This window comes from Tinamus guttatus, unplaced genomic scaffold (genome assembly GCF_059628265.1).
Source record: "Tinamus guttatus ecotype Peru unplaced genomic scaffold, ASM5962826v1 Tinamus_guttatus_pri_ptg000503l, whole genome shotgun sequence".
NCBI classification, from domain to species: Eukaryota; Metazoa; Chordata; class Aves; order Tinamiformes; family Tinamidae; genus Tinamus; species Tinamus guttatus.
Window position 1 is genome coordinate 1944551 of NW_028289037.1, and position 21747 is coordinate 1966297.

Consider the following 21747-nt stretch of genomic DNA (forward strand, 5'->3'; position numbering starts at 1 on the left):
AGTGAATACAATCAAGGTCATGAAGTTTCTAGTCCATATAGAATTTTTCCAAGTATTTCCCAAATATTTTGGTACAGCAAGGTTGTTTTTGCAGTAGTATACTAACCACAGGGAGCTCCGATTTCCAAAAACATTGTCAAAACACATCTTAAATACCATTTAAAGCTTTAGGTTTGCATAATCTGATTTTTTTAAAGCAGAGTGCGTTCAAATTGCTTGCAGCACTTCCCTTTGGGGAATTATTTCACAAGCCTATTCCTGGGCAGCCGACTTGTAGTGCTTCAGCGTGCGAGCGGAAGGGTCGGTGGCTTTAATCCATCTCGGCATCCAGTAGTGGGGCAGCCAGCTGCTCTGCCCTGGGTAATGCTTTTCAAAGATCTGGCGGTAGTAATAACTTTCTTTGGTTTTAGGAGGATTGAAAGGATATTTCTCTGCTGCCTTTTCCAACAAGAGGTCGTCAACCTAAAGACATGAGCAAAATTCAAATCAGTCATCTCAGCGTACAAAGATTCAACACTGAATGGTTGTAGGTTTAAATAAATATTAACAAAAAACAAATAGCAAAAGCACCTCTCAACTTCTGAAACCTTATAGCAGTCAGGCAAGTAGTTTCCTTTTTTGTGTTTTGTTTTTGCAGCTGAGAGCTGATGCCTCTGCTGGTATAACCAAGCTCCTAAGAACAGGACATGAGGATGCAGGGGTAAGACACACAAAATGACTAAGAAAGGGAGGATGGAAAGTTTTACCAGCTAAGGTAACTTCTAAAGTAGCTTCCATAACCAACATGTTATCTGACCTTCCACAGCCAAACAAATTTGCCCCTACTCCACCAATACATGGGATCAGCAGGAGCAGCACACACTGGCAGCAGGACAGAGGGACATGTCCACAGGCCCTGTTAGAAGTGCTCTGGTGTAAAATGAGTGTTATTCCTGCCTCTCAGCGATTCAACTACCTCTACACACACACAGGAGATGATTATCCTTTGTTCAAAGCCAAAACACTGCACGTTTCCACTGGCTAGCCATGCAGAGAGAGGCTTTAGGAAAAGGACTTAGTAAGCGGCTGGGAAAAACGAAATATATAAACAAGTACATGATAAAGTCATTATATTGCTACTCAGCCACAAGGTTCATGCCAGTGCCTTCAGCTGAAGCTGCCACTTTGTATGTAACCCAGAAATTGTGTTTCCCTACACAGAATCTAATTTGCAATCGAGTACTTAAAGGATGTTCATTTCCTTACACATGCATTTTTGTCAGGCTCTGGTATTTCTTTGTATCTACTATTTCAAATGCCTTCAAACAGCTCAGATAGCTGCACAACTGCTGCTTAAAATTCATCTCGCTCTTCCACCACAAACCTCAAGTTCTGCCAAAACCCAGATTTATTCTCCCAAAGTAAACGATCTTGCTCCTTGTAAGCAGTATCTCAATACAGCTGAATATGAAAGACAAAAAGGCTGGGATATTATACCTGCTGATCAATATAGTCCTGAAGAATAGAAAACCAGGATTTCTTTACAGATGTTATGCCGTCACTGAAAGCTTCTTTGGGTCTCCACAGTATTTCTTTGGGAAGCAAGTTGGAATCCTCAAAGGACTGTCTTAAAAGATATTTTTCAATTCCATTCTGTTTGGAAAACAACAAATAATGTCATGGGCCTTAAGAACTACAGCACAGTGATCTTGCTTTCAACACTGTATGAAGAAACAGATTTCTTTCAGCAGTCCGTTCAGAAAAGATTGCCCAGAAGTCCAACAATTTAGCAAGACAGCTTGAAACACGCTTAATCTTAAGCACAACCATCGTAACAACATAAGTCTTAGGTACAACATGCATCGGTTCATTTGTAATTTGGGTCCTACCCTAGGTTTGCCTACCTTTGGGATTCGCATTTCTGCTGGTAGAGATAAGTAGTAGGAAGTAAATCGGTGATCCAAAAATGGGACTCTCAGTTCAAGACTAAACAGGGAAAAAGAACAGAGGACACACTGAATTAAATCAGCAAGTCGAACACTTTAAATTCTGTAACACTTACATTTTCCTGTCTTTCATATAACATACAGCTTTCTGCCTTTACCCTGAAGATTAGCTTACATATCCATAACTATCTCCAATTAATTCATCATGTTGGAAAGTTAAATATATCGTCTCTGATTTATTAACTGAAGATCTCAAGTGACTTACGATGCCATCTGCTGGACAGCTTATCATAGAATGAATTGAAACACTACAGTCATTTTTCAGAATTTGCAAGATCTGTTGCTCCACATAAACATATTGAGAAATCCTGTTATCCCCAGAGAACTACCAAAAATCTGTAGGCTGCCCACTGGGATTTGCATCAGCTTTTGGAAAGATGGTCCAGGCCAGTGTGCTGTCACTTCTGATATCCCCATTTACTCATGTGTTCAAAAAGGGAGACCATTCCCACATGGCCACCACTAAAGCTGTTCCCTACCCATTCTGCAGGACTTGCACAAGTTCCCTCCTATGCCAGTGGCAGATGTGCATGCACAAAATATTTTTGCTTGCATTCTCAGACATACCAGTGCTTCCAAGGACACTGAAGGCCCCAAATAAATTCCCAATAACTACACTTTGTTAGAAGAACCCCTAAAGTATGTTTCCTCAAGAGATGTTATGCTACCCTGGCTTTAAAGAGAAACGTTTATTCACTGAAGTCGACAGTAGGTTTTATACTGCATTCTAAAAATGGTATCACCTCTGATAAAAAGCATCAATCACTTCAGGAAATGCACATCTTAAAAGAAACAAACCAAATCAAAACACCAGTTTTGTGTAGGCATCAACTTCCTTCACATCTATACCCAGATTTTCATCAATATTCTCTTTTTACCCCACGGAGTCCTGTAGTAAATGGAGTACATTTTCTGCAGTGTACATGTACTAATTCTTTAAGTTAACAATCACACAAACTGTATCCTAATACCTCTGCATTACAGTCAACTCCCCAACTGAATATACGTATTTTTCTCTTTTAGTATCTGCTTTTTAAAATTTTTTCATATATACACTGATTATCAGACCCTTGAAACGCACATTCAAGGTTGGTCTTCGTCAAAACTTCAAAAAACCAAAAAGCCTCCCCCGCTTTGTCTTTCTGCCTTATCTCTGCACACTAATGTTTCTAATTCACTGCTTCCATAAAGACCATTACAACTCTAGACAAGAGATTTCCTGCATAAGTGGCAGCACAGCAGTCTGTACAATCATAGAAGACAGCATCCAAATTCACAGTGTGGTTTTCTGTGGCTCAGATTCCCCCAGGTTACATCTCCAATTCCATCTTGGCATACAAACCTACAGCAGTCTTTTGCTTTAGAACCAAGAGTTACGGTAAGCAGATATGATTAGACACAAATCTTATTTCCTGCCCCACGTTATTGCTAAGAAATGGCACCAAATACACCGTCTTTGCTCACTTGCCAAAACATTTTCTTTGGTAAGATATTGGTTGTATGGACCAGCTTCTCTAGCAGGTTTGTCTAGCAATGTTCAGAGCAGAAATGTGATTGATGACCACTCTGAAGACCAGATCTGTGTGTCCTGTAGACCCTCACACCTTGTCTCACACCCAGTGCTGAACACCAACATATATCTGTAGCATTAGCGGTTTGTTTTGCTATAGGGGGTGGTGTCTCAAGCTCTACTAGATATCAAGCTCAAGCACAACATGGGGTCTAAAGACTGATGGTCCTCCTAGAATCGTCTAGGCCTAGTCAGTAGGTATAAAATTATCCTGCATCACAATATTCTGATGTGTTGTAATGTGGCAGTAGGACTTTTAAGATCCACTTCGGCTCTTTAAACACACGTGACCTCCAAGAGCATCCAAGAGACTGTACTTTACCCATGGGCTGCAGTAGTCCTGTCTGCACGAAGCACGTCGAACAGGTAGAGCTCCTTCAGGAGCCTCTCACTTTCTTCTGCAGCATCTTCAGGTGAGGGGGCCTGAAACCATAAATGCAGCACACAGATTAATACAGCTGCATGGAGGGAACAGCTACTTGCTGCCCTGCATATGAAGCTGTAATGATCTCTACACAGGGATCTAGTGACAAACCTAAGCATGCCAAGTGAGTCTTGGAGCCGAGGAAAATCCATGCAACTGGATTAGCGGGAGGCTCCCTGTCACCTGCTTACACAGGCACACGAAATCTTCTCAGACACAATGCAAGCTATAAACTGTTCATGTGCCTTGGCAAACACAATCACTCTCGACTGAGAGTTTATAGAAGTCAGTTTTGACCGTGTTCATTTTCAGCAGATTAAGTAGGATCTAAGTGCCTTCACAATTGGGAAACAATACTCACACCAGCAACAAGAGACCGTAAGTTTGAGGTGAAAAAAGAAAAAAAAAAGGTTATTTTTCAAGTGATTACACTGATTCCCTCATATTTTACGCTGGATCAGAACAATGTGTCAGCAAATATACAGCTGTCAACTCTCAAACTTGACATTTGGGAATCTTAGCAGATTGCGTGGAAAAGAAAAGCAAGGAGTGGGTTCTGAACAAACATGTTTACCTTATGGAAATAGATATATCCTTGTGTCAGCTCATCTGAGCCTTCCCCTGAAAAAATGACCACACTATCCGTTTTCTTGCGTATATATTTGGAGACAAGATACATACCTTAAAAAAAGAGTATGAAGTCATTAAAATACAGTTATACACCTGCTTTTATATACAGCTTGTACAGTTTTAATTTACCATTGTAAAATTTTCTTTCCTACCCTACTTTCTTGCGTAGCAAACTGCACTAAACTAAAATAACATCTCGCTGTTATTTCAAACCATCACTAGACTTACAAACAAACAAATTTGCAAATACATGCAAACTGTGCACTTATACTCAGGCATTAAAACAACAGAAAGCCATGTGTGTCCTAGACACTGGGAATGCTGGAGGATTCCTATGGAAACATATCTAAGAGGGTTTGAGTTCTTTTTTGACTCACATACAACTTAAGCACCTGCCCAATACCAGAACAGTTCTGAACAAACCTTCTACCTATGTGGAACAAAAATACCAACACGAGTTGCTGTTTAACTCTCTGCCACTGCATATTGAACCAGATGAGGTACTTTTTTTCCATTCTTTTTTTTAGAATTATTTGTTAATCAGAATTAGCTCTTCCCCTCTTTACCTCCTTCCAAACAGTATGCTGTATTAACAAAGTATTAGAAGTCTTTTGTAAGGGATCTGTTTCGCCATACTTCATAGTAAGCAACAAAAACATCCAGGAAAGGAAAAATAGAGAAGATAGATATCGGAAAAGCTTATAAGCTTATTTTTCTTAAGCAAACATTATCAATTTCTCATTACAAAGTCCTATCTTAATGTCAAATTCTACGCTGGGACCTGTGCTAGTCTTTTTGAAACTGTCTTGCCTATCGAGAGGACTAACCTGTTTACAGTGTTTTGGGCTGACATGAGAGAAACTGGGCAAAACACTGTAGTCTGCACTGTACAGAAGGTCACGTTAGATTACGGTTTCTCATTCTTATCAGGCTGGCAACCCTCTATAAGAAGCTGCTAGTGACCTGTTTCTTTTCTCAGAATCTAATCTACAGTATAAACTGCCCTTTTCAATTGGGCATACATGAGTTAATAGGGAGTAAAAAGAAATACATCACTTAAAATAGTGCAAGAAATATGGTAATCATAACTCTTTTCTCCTGTTGAAACATTCAGTGCCTCCAATACCCTGTAATAAATTCCCCCTTTCCTCCAAGATTTGTACACCCCAGGCCAGAAAACCTAGACTGCTGGTTCTACTGTTCATTTTTAACTATGCTTGTTTTTCATCCCAAAGCTTCATGAAGAGCTCATGATACTTGTTTTCAGCAACTTTGAAACTAAATATTGTTTTTGCTTCAGTGTAGTACTATACACAAGAACAGGGAACAGAACTTGGGTATGCCAGTTTCCAAGTCCTACCATTAGAGTATGTAAGAGACAACTACATGATTTTGCATAAAATTATATACACATAATATAAAATAAGGTATTACTAAAAAACTTACCAATTGAAGCTCTTACTGTTGTTATATCATATGTTTCCAAAGAGAAGATAACGTCCTCTATTGCCTGAATTCCTTCTTCAGAATTAAATATTACTTCATGATGCTCACTGCCTATGTGCGCGGCCACCTGTTTGTGAAAGATTATGATAATACATTAGCTTTTAATTCAAACATTCTTTAAGTGCACACACTGTGGGCAGGAATCAGCTCCCTTCTGCTGCAAACACCAAGAATTACACGAAGTGAGGCCGAGTGGCAGCCTCTGTGACTCGCAGTGGTTCTTCCATCCGAGGGAACAGAGTTTTCCCAAGGACACTGTGTTCAGTCCTGGTTGAAATAGCTCGTCCAGGTGACTGTCCAGAGTGTAACAGTCTGCAGGGGCTCTGAGCATGCTTGGTATTTGCTACAAAGGGAAATGCAGTTGAAAAGTCATGCCTGTCTGAATACCCAAATGTGTGCTCAAGAGGATATCTAGGCTTGTACACGGCTCTTACTAAATTACTGTAATTAACAAATATATAAATGCAAGTATATAAACATAACTTGTCATACTGAGTATATAAGTCCTGGTGATTTACTCTAGTACTCAGAGACTAAACTGACACTACTCTAAAATACACTTCTTTTGACAGCAACAGGAGGGAATCTGTCGCACAAAAATCTTCTAAGTGCAAGTGAAGAAAGAAAAATAAGAAGGGTGAAGTTGTGTCTCTTAAAATTTGGACTAAGCAGCAAATGCAGTACTAACTGGCAAGCTGAAAACTGATGTATGTCATAGAAAATAAATGGCTAATAATTAATATTACAATTAATAGAATAATCATGAGGTTAGCAGAGTTAATATGTGAGTGCTGTTCTGAGCTGGTGAGTGCTAGATAACCTGAAAACAAACTTTCTGTACCTTTCTGGCAGCCAGTACATCAGGACTGTTCTCCATTCCAATTGAGAAGGTTTGCAATGGGTAACTGATGTTCATTTCTTTCATCAGTTTCAGAAGAACAGCTGCAACCAAGCTGGAATCCAAGCCCCCTTCAAGCAAACAAATGATTTTTAGGTGTTTGGGTTCTGCCCCACGCAGTTTAAAGACACTGTCCCTGAATATTGGAATCTGGTGAGTGTGCCTCCATATCAAGGTATCCAAACCAAACATGCTTTGTGCAAGCGCACATTTACCTCTGCTTAATAGGGTGGCTGTAGAACATCATTAATAGCAGTTACTGGTACTTTTGATGTCAGAAACATTAACAGAAATCTTGCTTTAAGGTACAAAGTTGCTCTGAAATTATTGTGCCACTATAGAACATGCTCCTTCTCAAATCTGCTATAATGGGATTTATTCGCTATATTTCAAAGCTTCTCTCTCCATCCTCTTTTACAAACACACTTGATAATCTCTTAACAGAACTATGCAACAATTCTTTTTGATTTGCTGTTTGGATCAGAGAGAATGATGCCAGAGTCAAGCAACTGCGAAACAGCAAAGAACAAAACATTTAGTGTAAGGATTCCACTATTCCTCGGTCATTTTTCACAAGTGTATTTAACATTTCAAGTGAAACTTATTTTTGAAATATCATTTCAAAGTGAAAAGGTTCACTAGTGACATTCACTAGCGACTCCTCTTCCTTCTCAGAGGAGGATGAGAGGAGGGATTAGAGAAGTCAGGAAAACAAAGAAACCCCAAGACACATCCAAGGTGCCTTGAGGCTCTGGCTTTTTATCCTGATTGGCTACTTCTGCCAATCCCTGACTGTTTCAACCTGCTCCTTCACTTTGAAGTACAGCAAAGGATGATACCTGTTCTCCCATACTTTCCTCCTGCTCTAACAACCCAAAACTCCTCATTTCCTGCAGTTTGCATATGTGGTCTGTATATACAGTGGTAGGCATGTGGGTCTGAGGAGCTGCTGACACTCTCTATTTTGATATATGAAACATACTTCCATTTCATTTACCTCCCTCCCACTTTTTAATAGTGCCATTCTATGGCACTATTAAAGGGTCTCGTGGTTGAAGCTTGTTCACCCTCTCTCATCTGAATTCACAGTTAATTGGGTGCACAGTAAATTAGTGCAATCATTCACATTCAATGCATGCCTGATCAGAACTCTTGACTACAATTACGAAGTGTTAAAGAATACAGTAAGAAAAATGTCAGTCTCTTGGCTACAAGGCCTTATCTCTTTAAGGTACTTGTGTAACAATGCGCCATCCGATCACAGTATTGATATTGATATTGATAAGCGATATCAGTGAAGAACTTCCTGTACTACAAACTATTACCTCACCTGAAAAAACAGTGTAACAAGTAATTTTGGTCCAGTTGCTCCTCTGTAATTTAGTAAATTAAGGGCAATGTAGAAAGGAGGCTAAAGCATAAAAGGTGGCAAATAAGAACTTCAGTTCCTCCTGCTATCTGAAACATGCCAAGATTTTCTTCTAAACTGTGAAAGTAACAAGTTTTCTTTCTAGATACCAACCTAAGTATCAGGTTTATATATTTAAGAGTACAGAAAGTGATTTCTCAATGGAGTACTGGATTGCTTTCTTTTTAGTTAAAAATAGTATCTCAACAATCCAATCCATCCCAGAGATAATTTTAAAAGCCAAATATTTGTAAACTGAAGAAATTTATGAAAAACTAATGACCTCTTTGTAACTAAGAAAGCAAATGAAGATTCACATCACTTCAGGCACACTGCAGCAGAACAGCCAGTTCTTTCATCTAACTGGTAGAAGGGGCAAGGGAGAAGAAAGAAGACACAAAATCATGACAGCTCTTGCTGCTTACCTGACAAAAGGCAGCCAATCCTTCTGTGAGCCATCAGGCGTTTCCTAACAGCATTTTCAAACAGAATACGGATGTTGCTTTTCACTGTTTCAAGATCAAAACCTGTCCAGGAAAGCAAAACAAAACAAAACTTACGAAACTTAGAAAAACAAAAAAGCAAACAACAACAAAAACAAAACACACAAAAACACTGTCTGCATTTCCTTTAGCTATGAGGATACACAAGTTCAAGCATCTTTCACATGACTACCTACAATGTGAACTCTCTAGTATTAAGCTCCCATTTCATAAAGATTATTTCAGATTTTAAGTGGCACTTGTTTTTAACCCAAGCAATTTTCATATTCAAAGATTATCATTCTTCCATCAAAATAAATAGCAATTGTTTTGCTGTACTACCTGAAGGAAGATTTTCCACTGTATCATAAGCAGCATGGAGTGGTTCATCTTTATTACTGTGAAATTTTACTAGTTCTACTGATGCAACCTTGCCAGAGGGCTTTAGATCCAGCACTTCATAATGACCCGGAAGAAACGGTTCCACTTTAGGAAAGAAGGATGTTGAATGCTTTAAGTTGATAAGTCCTATAGAGATAATAAAAAAGAAGTAACAAAATTTTTAATCCAGGAACCTCACCCAGCCACCCCTGTACCTAACCCACATACAAATATTTTCTACAGAACATAAATTTGGTGTAAATTTAAGTGTCACTTGAGGCAACAGTGCTGGTGTACTTGGGAATACAGATAACGCAGCACTTGGCTTTCAGATATTTGGATGCTGGAACAAAACATTAGTCCCCTCTGTGCAGCCCTATGAGACACACAGACTCCAAAATGGGACAATAAAACACTGCTGCAGCAAGAAAGCAGCTCACAGTGGAAGGCAACCCTCATGACAAGCAGAGGCCTGGAAGTCCCATCTTCTGCAGCATGTAGGGATGGACTCACAGTCACACGGAGTCACCATAGCAATCTGAACCAATAATCTTCTGAAGATGTGGGAAGCTACAATCTTTCCTTTAGAAAACTTGGCAACAAAAATCTAAAGTGATTGACATTAAATTAGTAATTTCATAATTTAATAGTTCCAGACTGATCCATACAGTTTCTAACGAAGACCAGGAATCAGACTTGGGGCCATATCTCATTTCCGTTCTACCTGTCAGGGCGGCGGGAAAAGAAAAAAAAGCAAAAAAAAAAAGTTTTGCAGCATTGGGCTACTCAGATGCCGTTTGAACAATTCCGCAGAAAAGTTACTGACTTGGTTTCATAAGGGCAGTGGTAAACCTCTGTCATTCTTAGGAGAGACGTTCCTAAAATATTCCCTTCTGTTTTTAAGATTAGCAGTTCTTATGGCATTATTTCCATGTTTACCATTAAATTCCAGCAACAAATTCTAACTTGATTTACCATGACATAGTCTAACTCTATACACTACATTCAACTCTGGAGTTAAACATTTTGGGTTCAATTCTGTTATGATACCAGAACAGGAAGAATTACAAAACGAAATGAGTTAAGTTAGGCACGTCAAGTACCATAGAACATCCTCAGAAATTTACCCCCACCTGGGAGTTTCTGATTTAATGAGGTGCTGCTTTATTTTATGCCATTAAATAAGGTTCATTTATTACTGAACATACAGTTCACTTTCTCTTCATGCTTAGAAGGACAGCATAAAGTCTCTCTCCAGCAACACTACCTAAGATTATTTAGGCACTAAGCACAACAGGTCTTACCTTTTGCCTCAGAACAGACACCCAAAAATCCATCATCAGTCAGCACCTTGAAGAGCGGTCTGACCCCATAGGTATCTCTTGCCAGATAAACTTTTCTGTTTGCTGTGTCCAGAAGGATGAAAGCAAATACACCATCCAGCATGCAAGCTGTTTGCTCTATTCCTCCTCTGTTGTAAAGATGAAGGATAACCTCGCCATCCACTAATGTCTGATATTCAAATCCAAATTGTTTCTGCAGCTAAGAAAACATGTAACAGAAAAACAAATAAGCCTTTGCAAACACTGACTATTTATCAGTTAAAAAAAAAAACGCACTCATGCTTGCTTAATCTGAAAATGCAAGTTACTTTTATGTAAGTTATGTACACATTTCAGCAGAGGATGAAAGTGATGCTTCTGTATTTGAAATATTACTCAGGATCTCCCCTGAGGTAATGCAGATTTTACGCCGCAGTCTTAAGCGATTCTTGGCAGAGAAAGATTTCAGGGTGACATTTATATTTGGGCATGTGAAACTGCAAAGACAAGACCCTGGTTTTCAGAAAGACTGACCTCCCCCCTTCCAACAGGCAAGCGGCCAAGGCAGGCAGCCACTGGTTTTAAAAATCCTGCCCATGACCACAAAACAGGCCCAGAAACAGACACATCATTTTTTGCGGTCCCAAATCTCTCTGTGACGCCTCCTTATCGGATAGCGACAGTGATATTTACTTAAAAACAATCAAACCAATCCCTCCCACACCAAACATTTGACACCGGTCATGTGTGTCTGCAGCAAAGGACTTCAGAAATAAATGCTGCAATTCTGCACTGCTTTTTCATTCATGCTGAATTTCTTATGTTTCTCCACTCTTCTGATGAACTTCCTTACTCTGCCTTTCTAAATGGACACTGGAGGGTAGGGGAGGGAGGGAGAAGCAGGAATAAAACACTAAAAAGCCAAGAAGTACCTAACCAGTGCTTTAACATTTCAAACTGCTCTTCTTTGGTTTAATTTTTATTTATGGACAAGGTGGTGGCCCAAACTGAGCTAATAATAAGTCGTTGCCCTAAACAAAATAAATATTAAGGAAAAAAAAAAAAGAATCAATGGTTCTTTTATAGGTAGATTTCAGTCACCTGTTCATAGCTGAAAACATGACAGAAAAACCTCCTTACAAAGGAAGAAGGCATGTAACATAATGAAATAACTTAATAAGTTCCTGCTGACCATAATGAAAGTTTTGCATAAATTTCACACAAGATTCAGCCTGTAGCATGACTGAGAATAATCCTTACTGCTTGCATCAGCAGAAAAGACAAAGCAAAACACAGCAAGACGCAGATTGCTGCTCTTTTCACATACACTTTGTCTTCCAGTACATCTCACCTTCCAAACAGACAGATTTAGAGGGAAAAAAAAAAAAGGATTAATTCCCATTCCAGTCAAATCCCCAATGGCATCAATGTAAACTGGACTTCAAAAATCCCCAACGTCAGAAATGCTGAGGCATCTGAGATTATTCATATCTCTCTAACTCTGCTGCTCAATTTATGATCCATTTTAAGCGTTTATTTTAGCATGATTCAGAACCAGTTATAAACTGGATACTTTATACCCTAAGTGCAGATGCTCTGAATCACTTCCCCTTACGAGTCTGGCATAGGCAGAGCAGATAATCTTAGCTCTGGGACTAAGGCACACATGATGTTAGGCAAGGGCAGCAAATGCACCTCCTACTGGGGACATTTAGGCACTTGAGGAAGTAAGTTCTGAGCTGATGACTGTTTCCCCACCCAGAGATTTGCTTAGGTATCCCTGAAAAATCCCGCCAAGCATCTGCATTAAGATGAAGACTCCTTAATATTTTTGTGGCCTACTGGAATCTACAAAATAGTATTTCTCTCTTGTCAATTAAAAAGCTTTTTTTTTTTTTAAGTATGAAAGGCTAAGTGTGTTGCAGTGCAAGTCACCTTTTGCTTTCAGATATTAAATATTTGATGAAAAAACAAATATTTGATGACCTCATTTTTTTAATTATTGTAATTTTTCTGGTATTCTTGTCCATGTTTTAAACCACTTCCAAACACTCCCTAGTTTTAAGACAAAAAGCAGCGTGGCCCACACAACACCTGTTCCAGACAGTGGCATGACCTGCGCAACACCTGCTTGAACAAGCACCTGTTTGAAGTTGTAGATTTCCCCATTGTAGCAGAGCCAGAGATAAGGGAATTTCTTGATGCGGATGGGCTGCATGCCATAGAGCTGGTCGACGACGGCCAGGCGGTGGAAGCCGAAGCAGCAGTTGGTGAAGCCGTTGACGTTCTCGAAGCGGAAGGCGTCGGGCCCCCTGTGCGCGATCTTCATGGCGCTCAGGCATTGCACGGAAAGGCACTCGTCGCTCCCAAACAGGGCCCAGATGCCACACATCCTGAAGCTGCCGATCTACCCCAAACCTGTTCACAGAATCACACCGAATCACAGAATGGTTGAGGTTGGAAGGGGCCTCTAGAGATCATCTAGTCCAGCCCCCCTGCTCAAGCAGGGAAATTGATAAGGTTTTATGGAACCCTGATGTCATCATCAACACATTTCTGTAGGAAACAGCACGTTTCCCACACTCAAGTCAGAAGACCAAAATGCCCCAACACAATAAGCAAAAGATGGTACCTGGACAGCAGACAGACTTTGTGCACATATTGAACGTATTTGAACATATTGAGCTATCAAGGAAACTTATCAAGAGGCTAACAGGCTTTACTACCCCAAGGTAAAACCCAATTTACTGTGGATACGCCCACAAAATGAGGTTTCAGCTCACCTTTAGGTGCTTGCACATTTTATAGAGCACAAGTTTAACTAAAATAAGCCGCTTGCTATTGCATGTTGGATATGATCTAGCAAAGTAACATCATGTCAGCAGAAGCCCTGACCACTCTTTCAGCACTTCCATAACACTCTCCATCCATCCATCCATCCACCCATCCACCTGTCCATCCACCTGCTTGGCAAACGGGGGCAGTGCGAGTGTTTGGGCAAACCAGGGAGGTTGCCCAGAGAAGTCACTGGGTCCTGTGGGACCCCCCCGCAGGGCTGGGGTGCGCTGAGACCCAGCACAGCTTCCAAGCGCGCTCCCAGGTGCTGGTTTGGGCCTTGGGGCAGCACCAAGGCCGGCTCCGTGTGGTGCCATCCAGGGACTCCCCCGTCACTCCGAATTCTCCCCGCGGGCGGGCAGGGAAGGACCCCGCGGGCAGACGGTTTCACCCGCCTTTCGCACACTCAAGGGGAGCACGAGCAGCCGCGCCGAGCCCCGGATACCACCGAAAACGCCTCTTTTCCGCCCTCCTGCCCGCAGATGAGCGCGGATGCGGCTCCTCGCTGGCGAGCGGCGGCCGCATGGCGAGCGGCAGCGCGCCGGGCCGGGCCGCGGGCGGGCAGGGAGCCCGCGCCGGCCGCCACCTCCGCCCCGGCCCCTGCTCGGCGGCTGCCCCGGCCCCGCCGACCCCCCTGCCCCCGCCTACCCGGTGCGGAGGAGCGGCCGTGCGGGCTGCGGCGCGGGCGCGGGACGGCGCTTCCCGCCGGCGCTGAGGCAGCCAGTGCGAGCCGGGGCCGCCGGCTCCTCCCCTGCCGCCGCCTGCTGAAACCCCGGCAGAAATTTCATCATGCGCCTCCCCGCCCGCCATGCGGCCTCGCGTCGGGGCCGCCCTGCCCGCCCCGGCCGCCGTCCCTGTCTCTGTCCCTGCTCCTGCCCCTGTACCTGCTCCCGCCCCGTCCCTGCTTCTGTTTCTGCCTCTGCTCCTGCCACTGCGGCCGGGCCAGGGGCTGCCTGGGGCAATTGAACGAACACGTTAATCTGGGTGAAACTCAGCCCTGAAGGCTAGGAAGGGAAGAATTAAATACAGACCCGCCTGCACACACCCAAAGGGGACCGTGGTGGCTTAAAGCTGCGTAAAGGTCTCCAGGTTGTGAAGATCTCCCAGCGCCGCTGAGGCCAGAGCCTTGGAGGTTTAGGGAGTCTTGAAATTGTTTAGGCTTCAGGAAGCAAAAGTGTGATGAAGATTAAGCTAAAGTTGTTCTTGGACTTTCATTTTGTGTGCAATTCCGGGTTCATATCTCCTACAGCAGGAAACCGCAAACCATTCGGCCACATGAGAATAGTTGGGTGCAGAAGCTGAAGCAAGGCAGGGAGAACCAACTCACAGAAAGCTACCCGGGGAGCCTGGGCAAGCCCAGCCAGCGTGGAGCGAAACCTCAAAGGCGCCGCGCACGCCTGCAACGTCGGGCACACTGGATAGCTGCCAGACATACTCACTCTCCGTTCTAGTACCTCCCTTTTAAACATAGTATGGGGAGAACTGCCTTGTTTTGTCATACCTCATCCTTTCCTGTCTTGCATGCTTCGTCTCCACCTTTACTCACCGAAAGCTGTTTTTAGCAGTACACGAACTGATTCTTTTTCTATTTTGGTTGGGAAGAATTCAAATTGATGCTAGCTGGGTGAAGAAGACGTGTTTGAATGTAAATATTGGTTGCCTAGGATAGCTAAGAGGCTTTGAGTAATCTGCTTGGTACCTAAAAGCTACCATGTGGCCATGGGCTAAAACCATTTAAGGCTAGCAGGAAAAACACTGTAAGAAAATTCCTGACCTGTCATTAATTAACTATCTCAGGCTATTAAAAAAAATGAGGCAGTTACTTTGATTTGATGTCTCTGTACTGGGTTTGGTGTGATACATGTGTGTGTGTCTAGAAGACATGTCTCACTGGACCTTCATCTGCCCATCGCACTGGCACCTTCACTAGTCTCTGCCTGTTTGCTTGCCCATTTCTGTCCTCCAGGACCAGTCTTTACAAAGCCCTTCTTTGCAAATAGGCTCAGATCTGCATTCCTGCTTCTTTTGATGCTTGCCAGGCTTAGCCTTTGGCTGCCGCTTTCCCAGATTTAGACTAGTGATTACCCTCATTGTTTTGGGCTGGTCTGAACTTCTTTGAGTGCTGCTCAGTTAGAGTCATAACCAAATTAAGGTTAGTACTAATGAAGATAATAGACTGGCTGTTTCTGAGGCAGAAATCTTGTTGGTCAGGGCTGCTGCCGTGCCTGCTGGACTCTGATGTAAGTGTTGGGCCTGCTTGGACTTCGGGGTGCACTATGTGTGCAGGGCCCAAGTGTTCCTCAGGTAGGCATGTCTTCCCAGCCTAGACGGTGCAGCACAGCAACCAGAAGTGCACGGTTGTAGCTACAGCTCTATGGCAGGCCAACATGAAGAACAGTGTCAGACATGGATAATACAGGACAATATAAGATACTCTGAAACTAAGAGACTGTCCACAATCTACAGAGGGAAGCCAGGTCACATTCTGTGTTATCTCAGGGTACTAATTCCTGTTACAAAAACTTGGTTTGCACAAGTTGGGTCTTCTTTTTGTTCTCTGTCTTCAGACTTCCTTGGAGCAAAAGCTAGAATAACATGCTGTTCCCAGTGCTGGCTCAGCTACTACTCTGCTAGGCAGAGCAAATGAGCTAAAGAGATAAAATTCATCCTTATGATAAGGAGAAGGATAAAATTGAGTGGAAGTCACTGGGAAGCAAAGGAGAGATTCTGTGTCTCCTATGGTCTAGAATCTCTTTGCCAAATAGCTGAGATGCAGAAAATTGTCTGGTTGTCATAAGTGCTGGAGAAATTTGTCTCTTTCTCACGATAACAGTCCAGGGCCATAAACAATATATTTAGGAATATCTAGCTAGAGAAGACCCAAGTTATCTATGCCATTTTTCTTCCATGTGCCTTACTTAGCTTAATGGGGGCTTGCGGGACTAATGTGGCTCTGTGTCATACAGAAGTGACTGAGGCTTCTTGCCTCCAAAGTGAGGCGTCTTCTCAGAAATAATGGTGGAGAGGGGCTCTATGCTCGCTAAATAAATGAAGAATAATACAATCATCAGTGATAAAACAGCACTTTGTATCTTTCTTATTAGGGAGGGAGTTACAGTTTTTTTTTTCTTCTCATTTTAATCTATGACTTTTGGCACTCACGGGTGATGCCAAACAATGAAGAACATGATTGTGTATCGTAGATTTGTAGATGACCAAATGGCCACCATACATTGGTGGTATGAGATTACTGAGGTGAAAACCTAGGCAGTTTCAGGGAGTCAACAAGTAAATGAGCGAATGAAAAGTCAAAGTGAGCAAGTAAATGAGTGCAATGCAGAAGAAGAGCAGCAAGCCAGGGCAGAGCATTACTGGGAGCCGCTGCGTCATTATGGACAGTTTGTAGAGAAGGTGGGGGACAAACCCTAAGGGACAGAAGTTTGGCTAAGCGCCTCTAACCAGCCTGCCCTTCGTCAGGCTCAGCCTTTACGTCTGAGCTAACTCATGTTCCATGGCCTCCTCCCCTTAGTTTGCATCAGCTCCCTGTGAAGACCCTCCCTCCTGGGACTTTGAAGAGCTGTAGGCAGTAACTGAGGACATTCCAGGCTGTGGTTTTCTTGTGGTGTTCGGAACACTCTGTGTCTTTTAATATAGCTCTCATGGCCCTGTTACTGTTAGGCTGAGCTGGCAACTGCTGGTAGTTGAGCATTGCTCATCACTGAAGTCCATGCTCCTCTTGGGTTTTCATTAGAGCTTAGCTCTTTTCCTGCCCCAAGGAGCACAGGGATATGGGTCCTGCCCACAGCCTTTGTGCAGCTGCAGCAGCTGTAATTTTCTTTGCATTCAGCGTCCATTTTTAGCCTGAGCCAGCTATTCTCCATCTGACCTTGAACACAGCCTGCATTGCAGTAGCAATTTTTCCCCCTCCTGTCCTAAGTGTTTTGCAGTGGAGCCATGGGAATCAACAGATTTCAGTTTCCAGATGCCACAAACTGTTTTTTAAACTCCCAGTGACTGAAGCTTTTGCTCATGAAGCAAGCAGGGCACAGGTCACCAAGAATGCTGTCTTTTCTAGTTACAGCTTTTTCCTCTGGTGACGCCCTTTCTACGCTGTTTGTAGGACAGCACTTTGCCACATGTCAGGTCCAACTGAATGGGTCTGCTACTATGATTTGTTCATGTTTGTCAGCACCCACAAATCCCATGGCGCTTAAGTTCATCTACTGCACTTCATCCGTTTACATCTTCTGTATGCACACCGTGGTGAAACTATAATGCCATTCTGGATTAAGGGAGTTACAGTATGGGTTCATTTATGCCAGGAAAGAGTCATTTTTGAGAGGTGCTCATTTTTGAGGCGCTAACTGGGTTAAATCTTCAGTTACTGCATTCAATATCTCAGGTAGAACTGTGCTTTAATTTCTGTGTCTGAGTGGAGGAAAAAAATGGAGAAACTGTCCAATTGAAAAGTTGTTTGGGGAGCTGTAGCTCAAAGTGGGATAGCCTCTCATTCATGTCATTTAGTCCACCTAACAGGACTGTACCACATTTCAAAGTGCCCTGAGAATGCAACTTTTTGAGAACTTGTCAACCTAACAAAACTGTTAGTTCCTAAACTTTGAGTAGCTCTGTTTTTCTTCTTTTCCTCTGTGTTGTTGCTTTGGAGGACATTTAAAGGATGTATAGACTGTTTGTCTCTTCAAGACAGAATCCTCTTTCTCATTCCTTGGTATAAAAACTCATCATCTCTCCTACTGGGGGCTCCTGTTGCTGATACTTTGCCCATATCAATAGATGTGTTGGTTAAAACAAACATCCTTTTCATCTGGAATGCAGGCAAATTTTGCTGAGTTCTGTTAGGTGGTGTAAAGCTGTAGCAGGTAAATTCATGCCTGAAAATGTGTAAAAAAGACTTAAAATGAGAACTGAGATAAGTGGGCAGGATTCCAGTAACGTCAGCATGACACACATCAGTAGTGCTGCTTTAGTCTTTTAAGCAAAGTGTTCAGCAAAATGTTCTTACATGCATTATGTTATCCTAAATACTATGCAGAAAAATAGGGGAGGAAGAATAACACTAGACGAATGCTGCATGAGGATCATTTTTGAGAAAGTCTTTGGTTTATAAGAGATTGAGAAACTCTCTTCCAAAGTTTACAAATGCAGTTGCTGTTTCCCATCGCTAGGTAGAGTTCTTACTTCAAGCTGAGATCTGGACACGCTGCCTTCTGTTTGCACCAGGAACAGGGGTGAAGAATAAATGCAGCAAAGGTCTCTGAGCTGAAAACCTGGGCTTGAAAATTTAACACTGCAGTGTGAGAAGAAACAAGTGCATGAACCTAGGCACTAAGCCAATAATTTGAGAGAACTGTAATGGTGAAAATACATTTTTTTTTGCAGTTTTGTCGCAAAAGTATTGAGGCCTTTGTGTGAATGCCTTATTCCTTCATGATAGCAATTTATGCTGTTTTTCTCCTAGGGATTAATTCTGGACTCTGTACAGTGATAAATTTGTTATTACTGTTGTCATATGAACAGTAAAACATAATGTTTTTCCTCCCAACTAGAAACTCTTGACAAGTTTTTAATAACTGCATCACTTTTCATAAATACCACCTCATGAGGAGAAAATCAATTGTAAAATAACTCAAAATGCATTATCATTCAAAAGGATAAAAGAATCAAGAAATCAACAGTTGCGGAGTAGGAGAAGACTTTGTTCTGCATTCAGATTCCTACTGACTGGTGCCTGAGCTCTCATCCCATGTGGTAGGTAAAACCTGCCACAGGTTTGTGAGGCTATTTCTATGCACGGAAGAGGGCCAGGAAATAAATTAAAGCAGTGGAGATGATTGATTAATTATCAGCATGCTCCTCGGCATCATATAGGTCCATGCCAAGTGGCATTCCCAGATGAAACGCCTGGGCATGGTTTACAGGATAACACCTACCAAGGGGTTTCTGCAGTGATGAAGGATTCATTCCACCCACTGTGCAGCCCTACAGAGCTGCTTCTGTTACTTCCAATCAAAATGAAAACAAAAGCATTTAAAATCTTTAAAATCAGTAAAAAACAAAATCCTCTTATTTCCAGTTATTTTAAAGAATTCTTGTTTTCCAATAAACAGATAACGTCATATATCCCCTTTCCAGCGAGGTACAGTGATTAATTTCTTACTCTGCCACTCAAAGTGCATCATTCCAGTTTTTGGCACATGCTAAAAGACCAATCTAAAATTTCACAATGGCTTGTTTTAAGTCAATTATTTGTTGCAAGCCGATCTAATTAACATGAATAGCACTGCAGAGAGTGTACACTGTTTAAATGCAGACAGTACTTTACAGACCAGTGGTGTGTATTATTGCATGGCAATTCCAGCATTGTTTGTGCAGGAAACAGTCAAAGGTCCGGATCGCAGTGGGAAGGCAGCTGCTGTTCTTACGGGTAAAGGCAAGGCTGGGAGGGGACTTCAGCACTAAAAAACCCTTTTATTTCTTTATTACATTATAAGCGGCTTTCTTTTTGTTTCTCCTTTTGATCTCAAGCAGTAATGCTATAGATTATAGTAAAAATATTACTTTTACACCTCTGTATACTGTTTTATCTGTTCCAAAACACCCAAAGGAATTAATGTGCCCCTCTCCAAGCCATCCTTACTGGCCAAACACGTGATGCTAAACCATAATTTAATTTGCTTTCCTGAAGGCCTTTGTTTTGGTGCAGGATTTAGGGCCGAAGCTTGGATTATGCTTTTACTTGACCTAGTCCAGTGTGCCAGCAACTGCAATACAGAAATAATGACTACAGTGGCAAGACGACAGAAGCATGTGATACTTTTCTCATTGGCCATTCACAAAGACTAGTTTCTATTTAATATTTCTGAGATTTTTATTTTGAAAAATATCATGGAGTGAACATTTCAATACAGCTAAACTGTCCAAAAAACTCAGGCTTATTAGGGGAACTTCTTCTGCAATAACCAGAAAGTTTAAGAGTTCCAGTTACTAAAGGCAGCTTTAAGCTAAGCACTTGCATGTACACAGGGCCATTTGGATATGAATGCATTATACATGTGCTGTTTAAGTCACAAGTTTGTATTCTTTATGACTGTAAGAAGCCACTAACTCTTACAGAGCGAGCTCTGAAGGCATGTGAAGTTCAGGTTGGATTCATTTGATTGGAAGGCTACATATTGTAATTACAGATCTCTGTATTTTAAATTTGGCTAAGGATTACTAGAACTAAGAAATTTGACTTCCCAGTAACGTATGCTGCAAGTTGGGGGCTGGTGAAAAAGCAAATTAAAATAAAACCACTTCTGAGTCATCTGGCATATGAACGCCACAGGCCGACACTCATGGCCCCGAGGGAGCCCTCTCGGACTGTTCTGCATTTCGTAGTTTTGCTCTGCGGTGACTTGGGGCAGGACAGGGTGGAATAACCTCTCGGTGGCAGGTTAGAGGACTAGTCACGGAGACCTGGGGCTCGCAAGCAGGTACAGAATGGGACTTCGTTCCTTAGAGAACGTCTCCATGTTTAGCAGCAGGTTATGCACGCTCAGAATCAGAGCAGTCTAATGTGATTTCCTGTAAATGCAAATATTTAAGCCAGTCTATATTTAATTTCCAGTCTGTGTTTCGTCCTCTGTTTGATCAAGAAGGTATTATCTATGAATGAAATAGAGTAAACAAAAGCAGCTTTCAGTCAGAACATGTGGAAATTACTCATTAATATACATTTTCATGGTCTTTACTGATTATTCATAATAGTAATTGCATAAATGGTATCAAAACAAGACCACTGGTAATTGCACAAAAGATTAAGAAAACAAACCAAAGCTGTTCATGGCAGCATATAGAATTTGACCTTGCAAAGCCATTTCCTTTTCACTTATTGACATGTAGGAGATGTACTGCTTGCAGAAGAAAATCACAATTTATTTGTTAAAATTTATTAAAATATTTATTAGATATCTAATTAGATATTTAGATTCAAATATGTCATGTATATGGTCAACGACTGGGGAATAGCACAGCCTCACAGCAGCTGTTGCATTTTGCCTTCCGCCTTGAATTATTGCCACCTTCCTCATTTAGAAACCTGTATCCGCAGGCTCCTGTACATGGAAATATATGGGAAATGAAGAGAGGTTAGCGCCGTAGTTGCTGTGACTAAGCTGTGGGTGGACTTTTGTGGTAGACACATGCTCTGGAACACCCTCAAGAGAGCATGGGGATGGAGAGGAGGGATCCAGCTGGGGGTCTGAACCAGGCATGTCTGGTGATGTGCATGGTGACTGGGGCCG

General features: G+C 42.0%; 1 protein-coding gene across 1 annotated transcript; it reads right to left on the bottom strand.

Annotated features, from left to right (window-relative positions):
- On the bottom strand, positions 1-13015 carry ASNS (asparagine synthetase (glutamine-hydrolyzing)). Its single transcript, XM_088533473.1, has 11 exons — positions 12750-13015; positions 10589-10826; positions 9246-9431; positions 8847-8948; positions 6957-7084; positions 6056-6182; positions 4554-4660; positions 3878-3978; positions 1884-1965; positions 1477-1632; positions 1-462 (listed from the first exon to the last, which is right to left on the bottom strand). The coding sequence occupies exons 1-11, from the start codon at positions 12996-12998 to the stop codon at positions 253-255; spliced, it is 1686 nt and encodes a 561-aa protein (XP_088389599.1). The 5' UTR covers positions 12999-13015; the 3' UTR covers positions 1-252.
- Positions 13016-21747: the final 8732 nt, after the last annotated feature.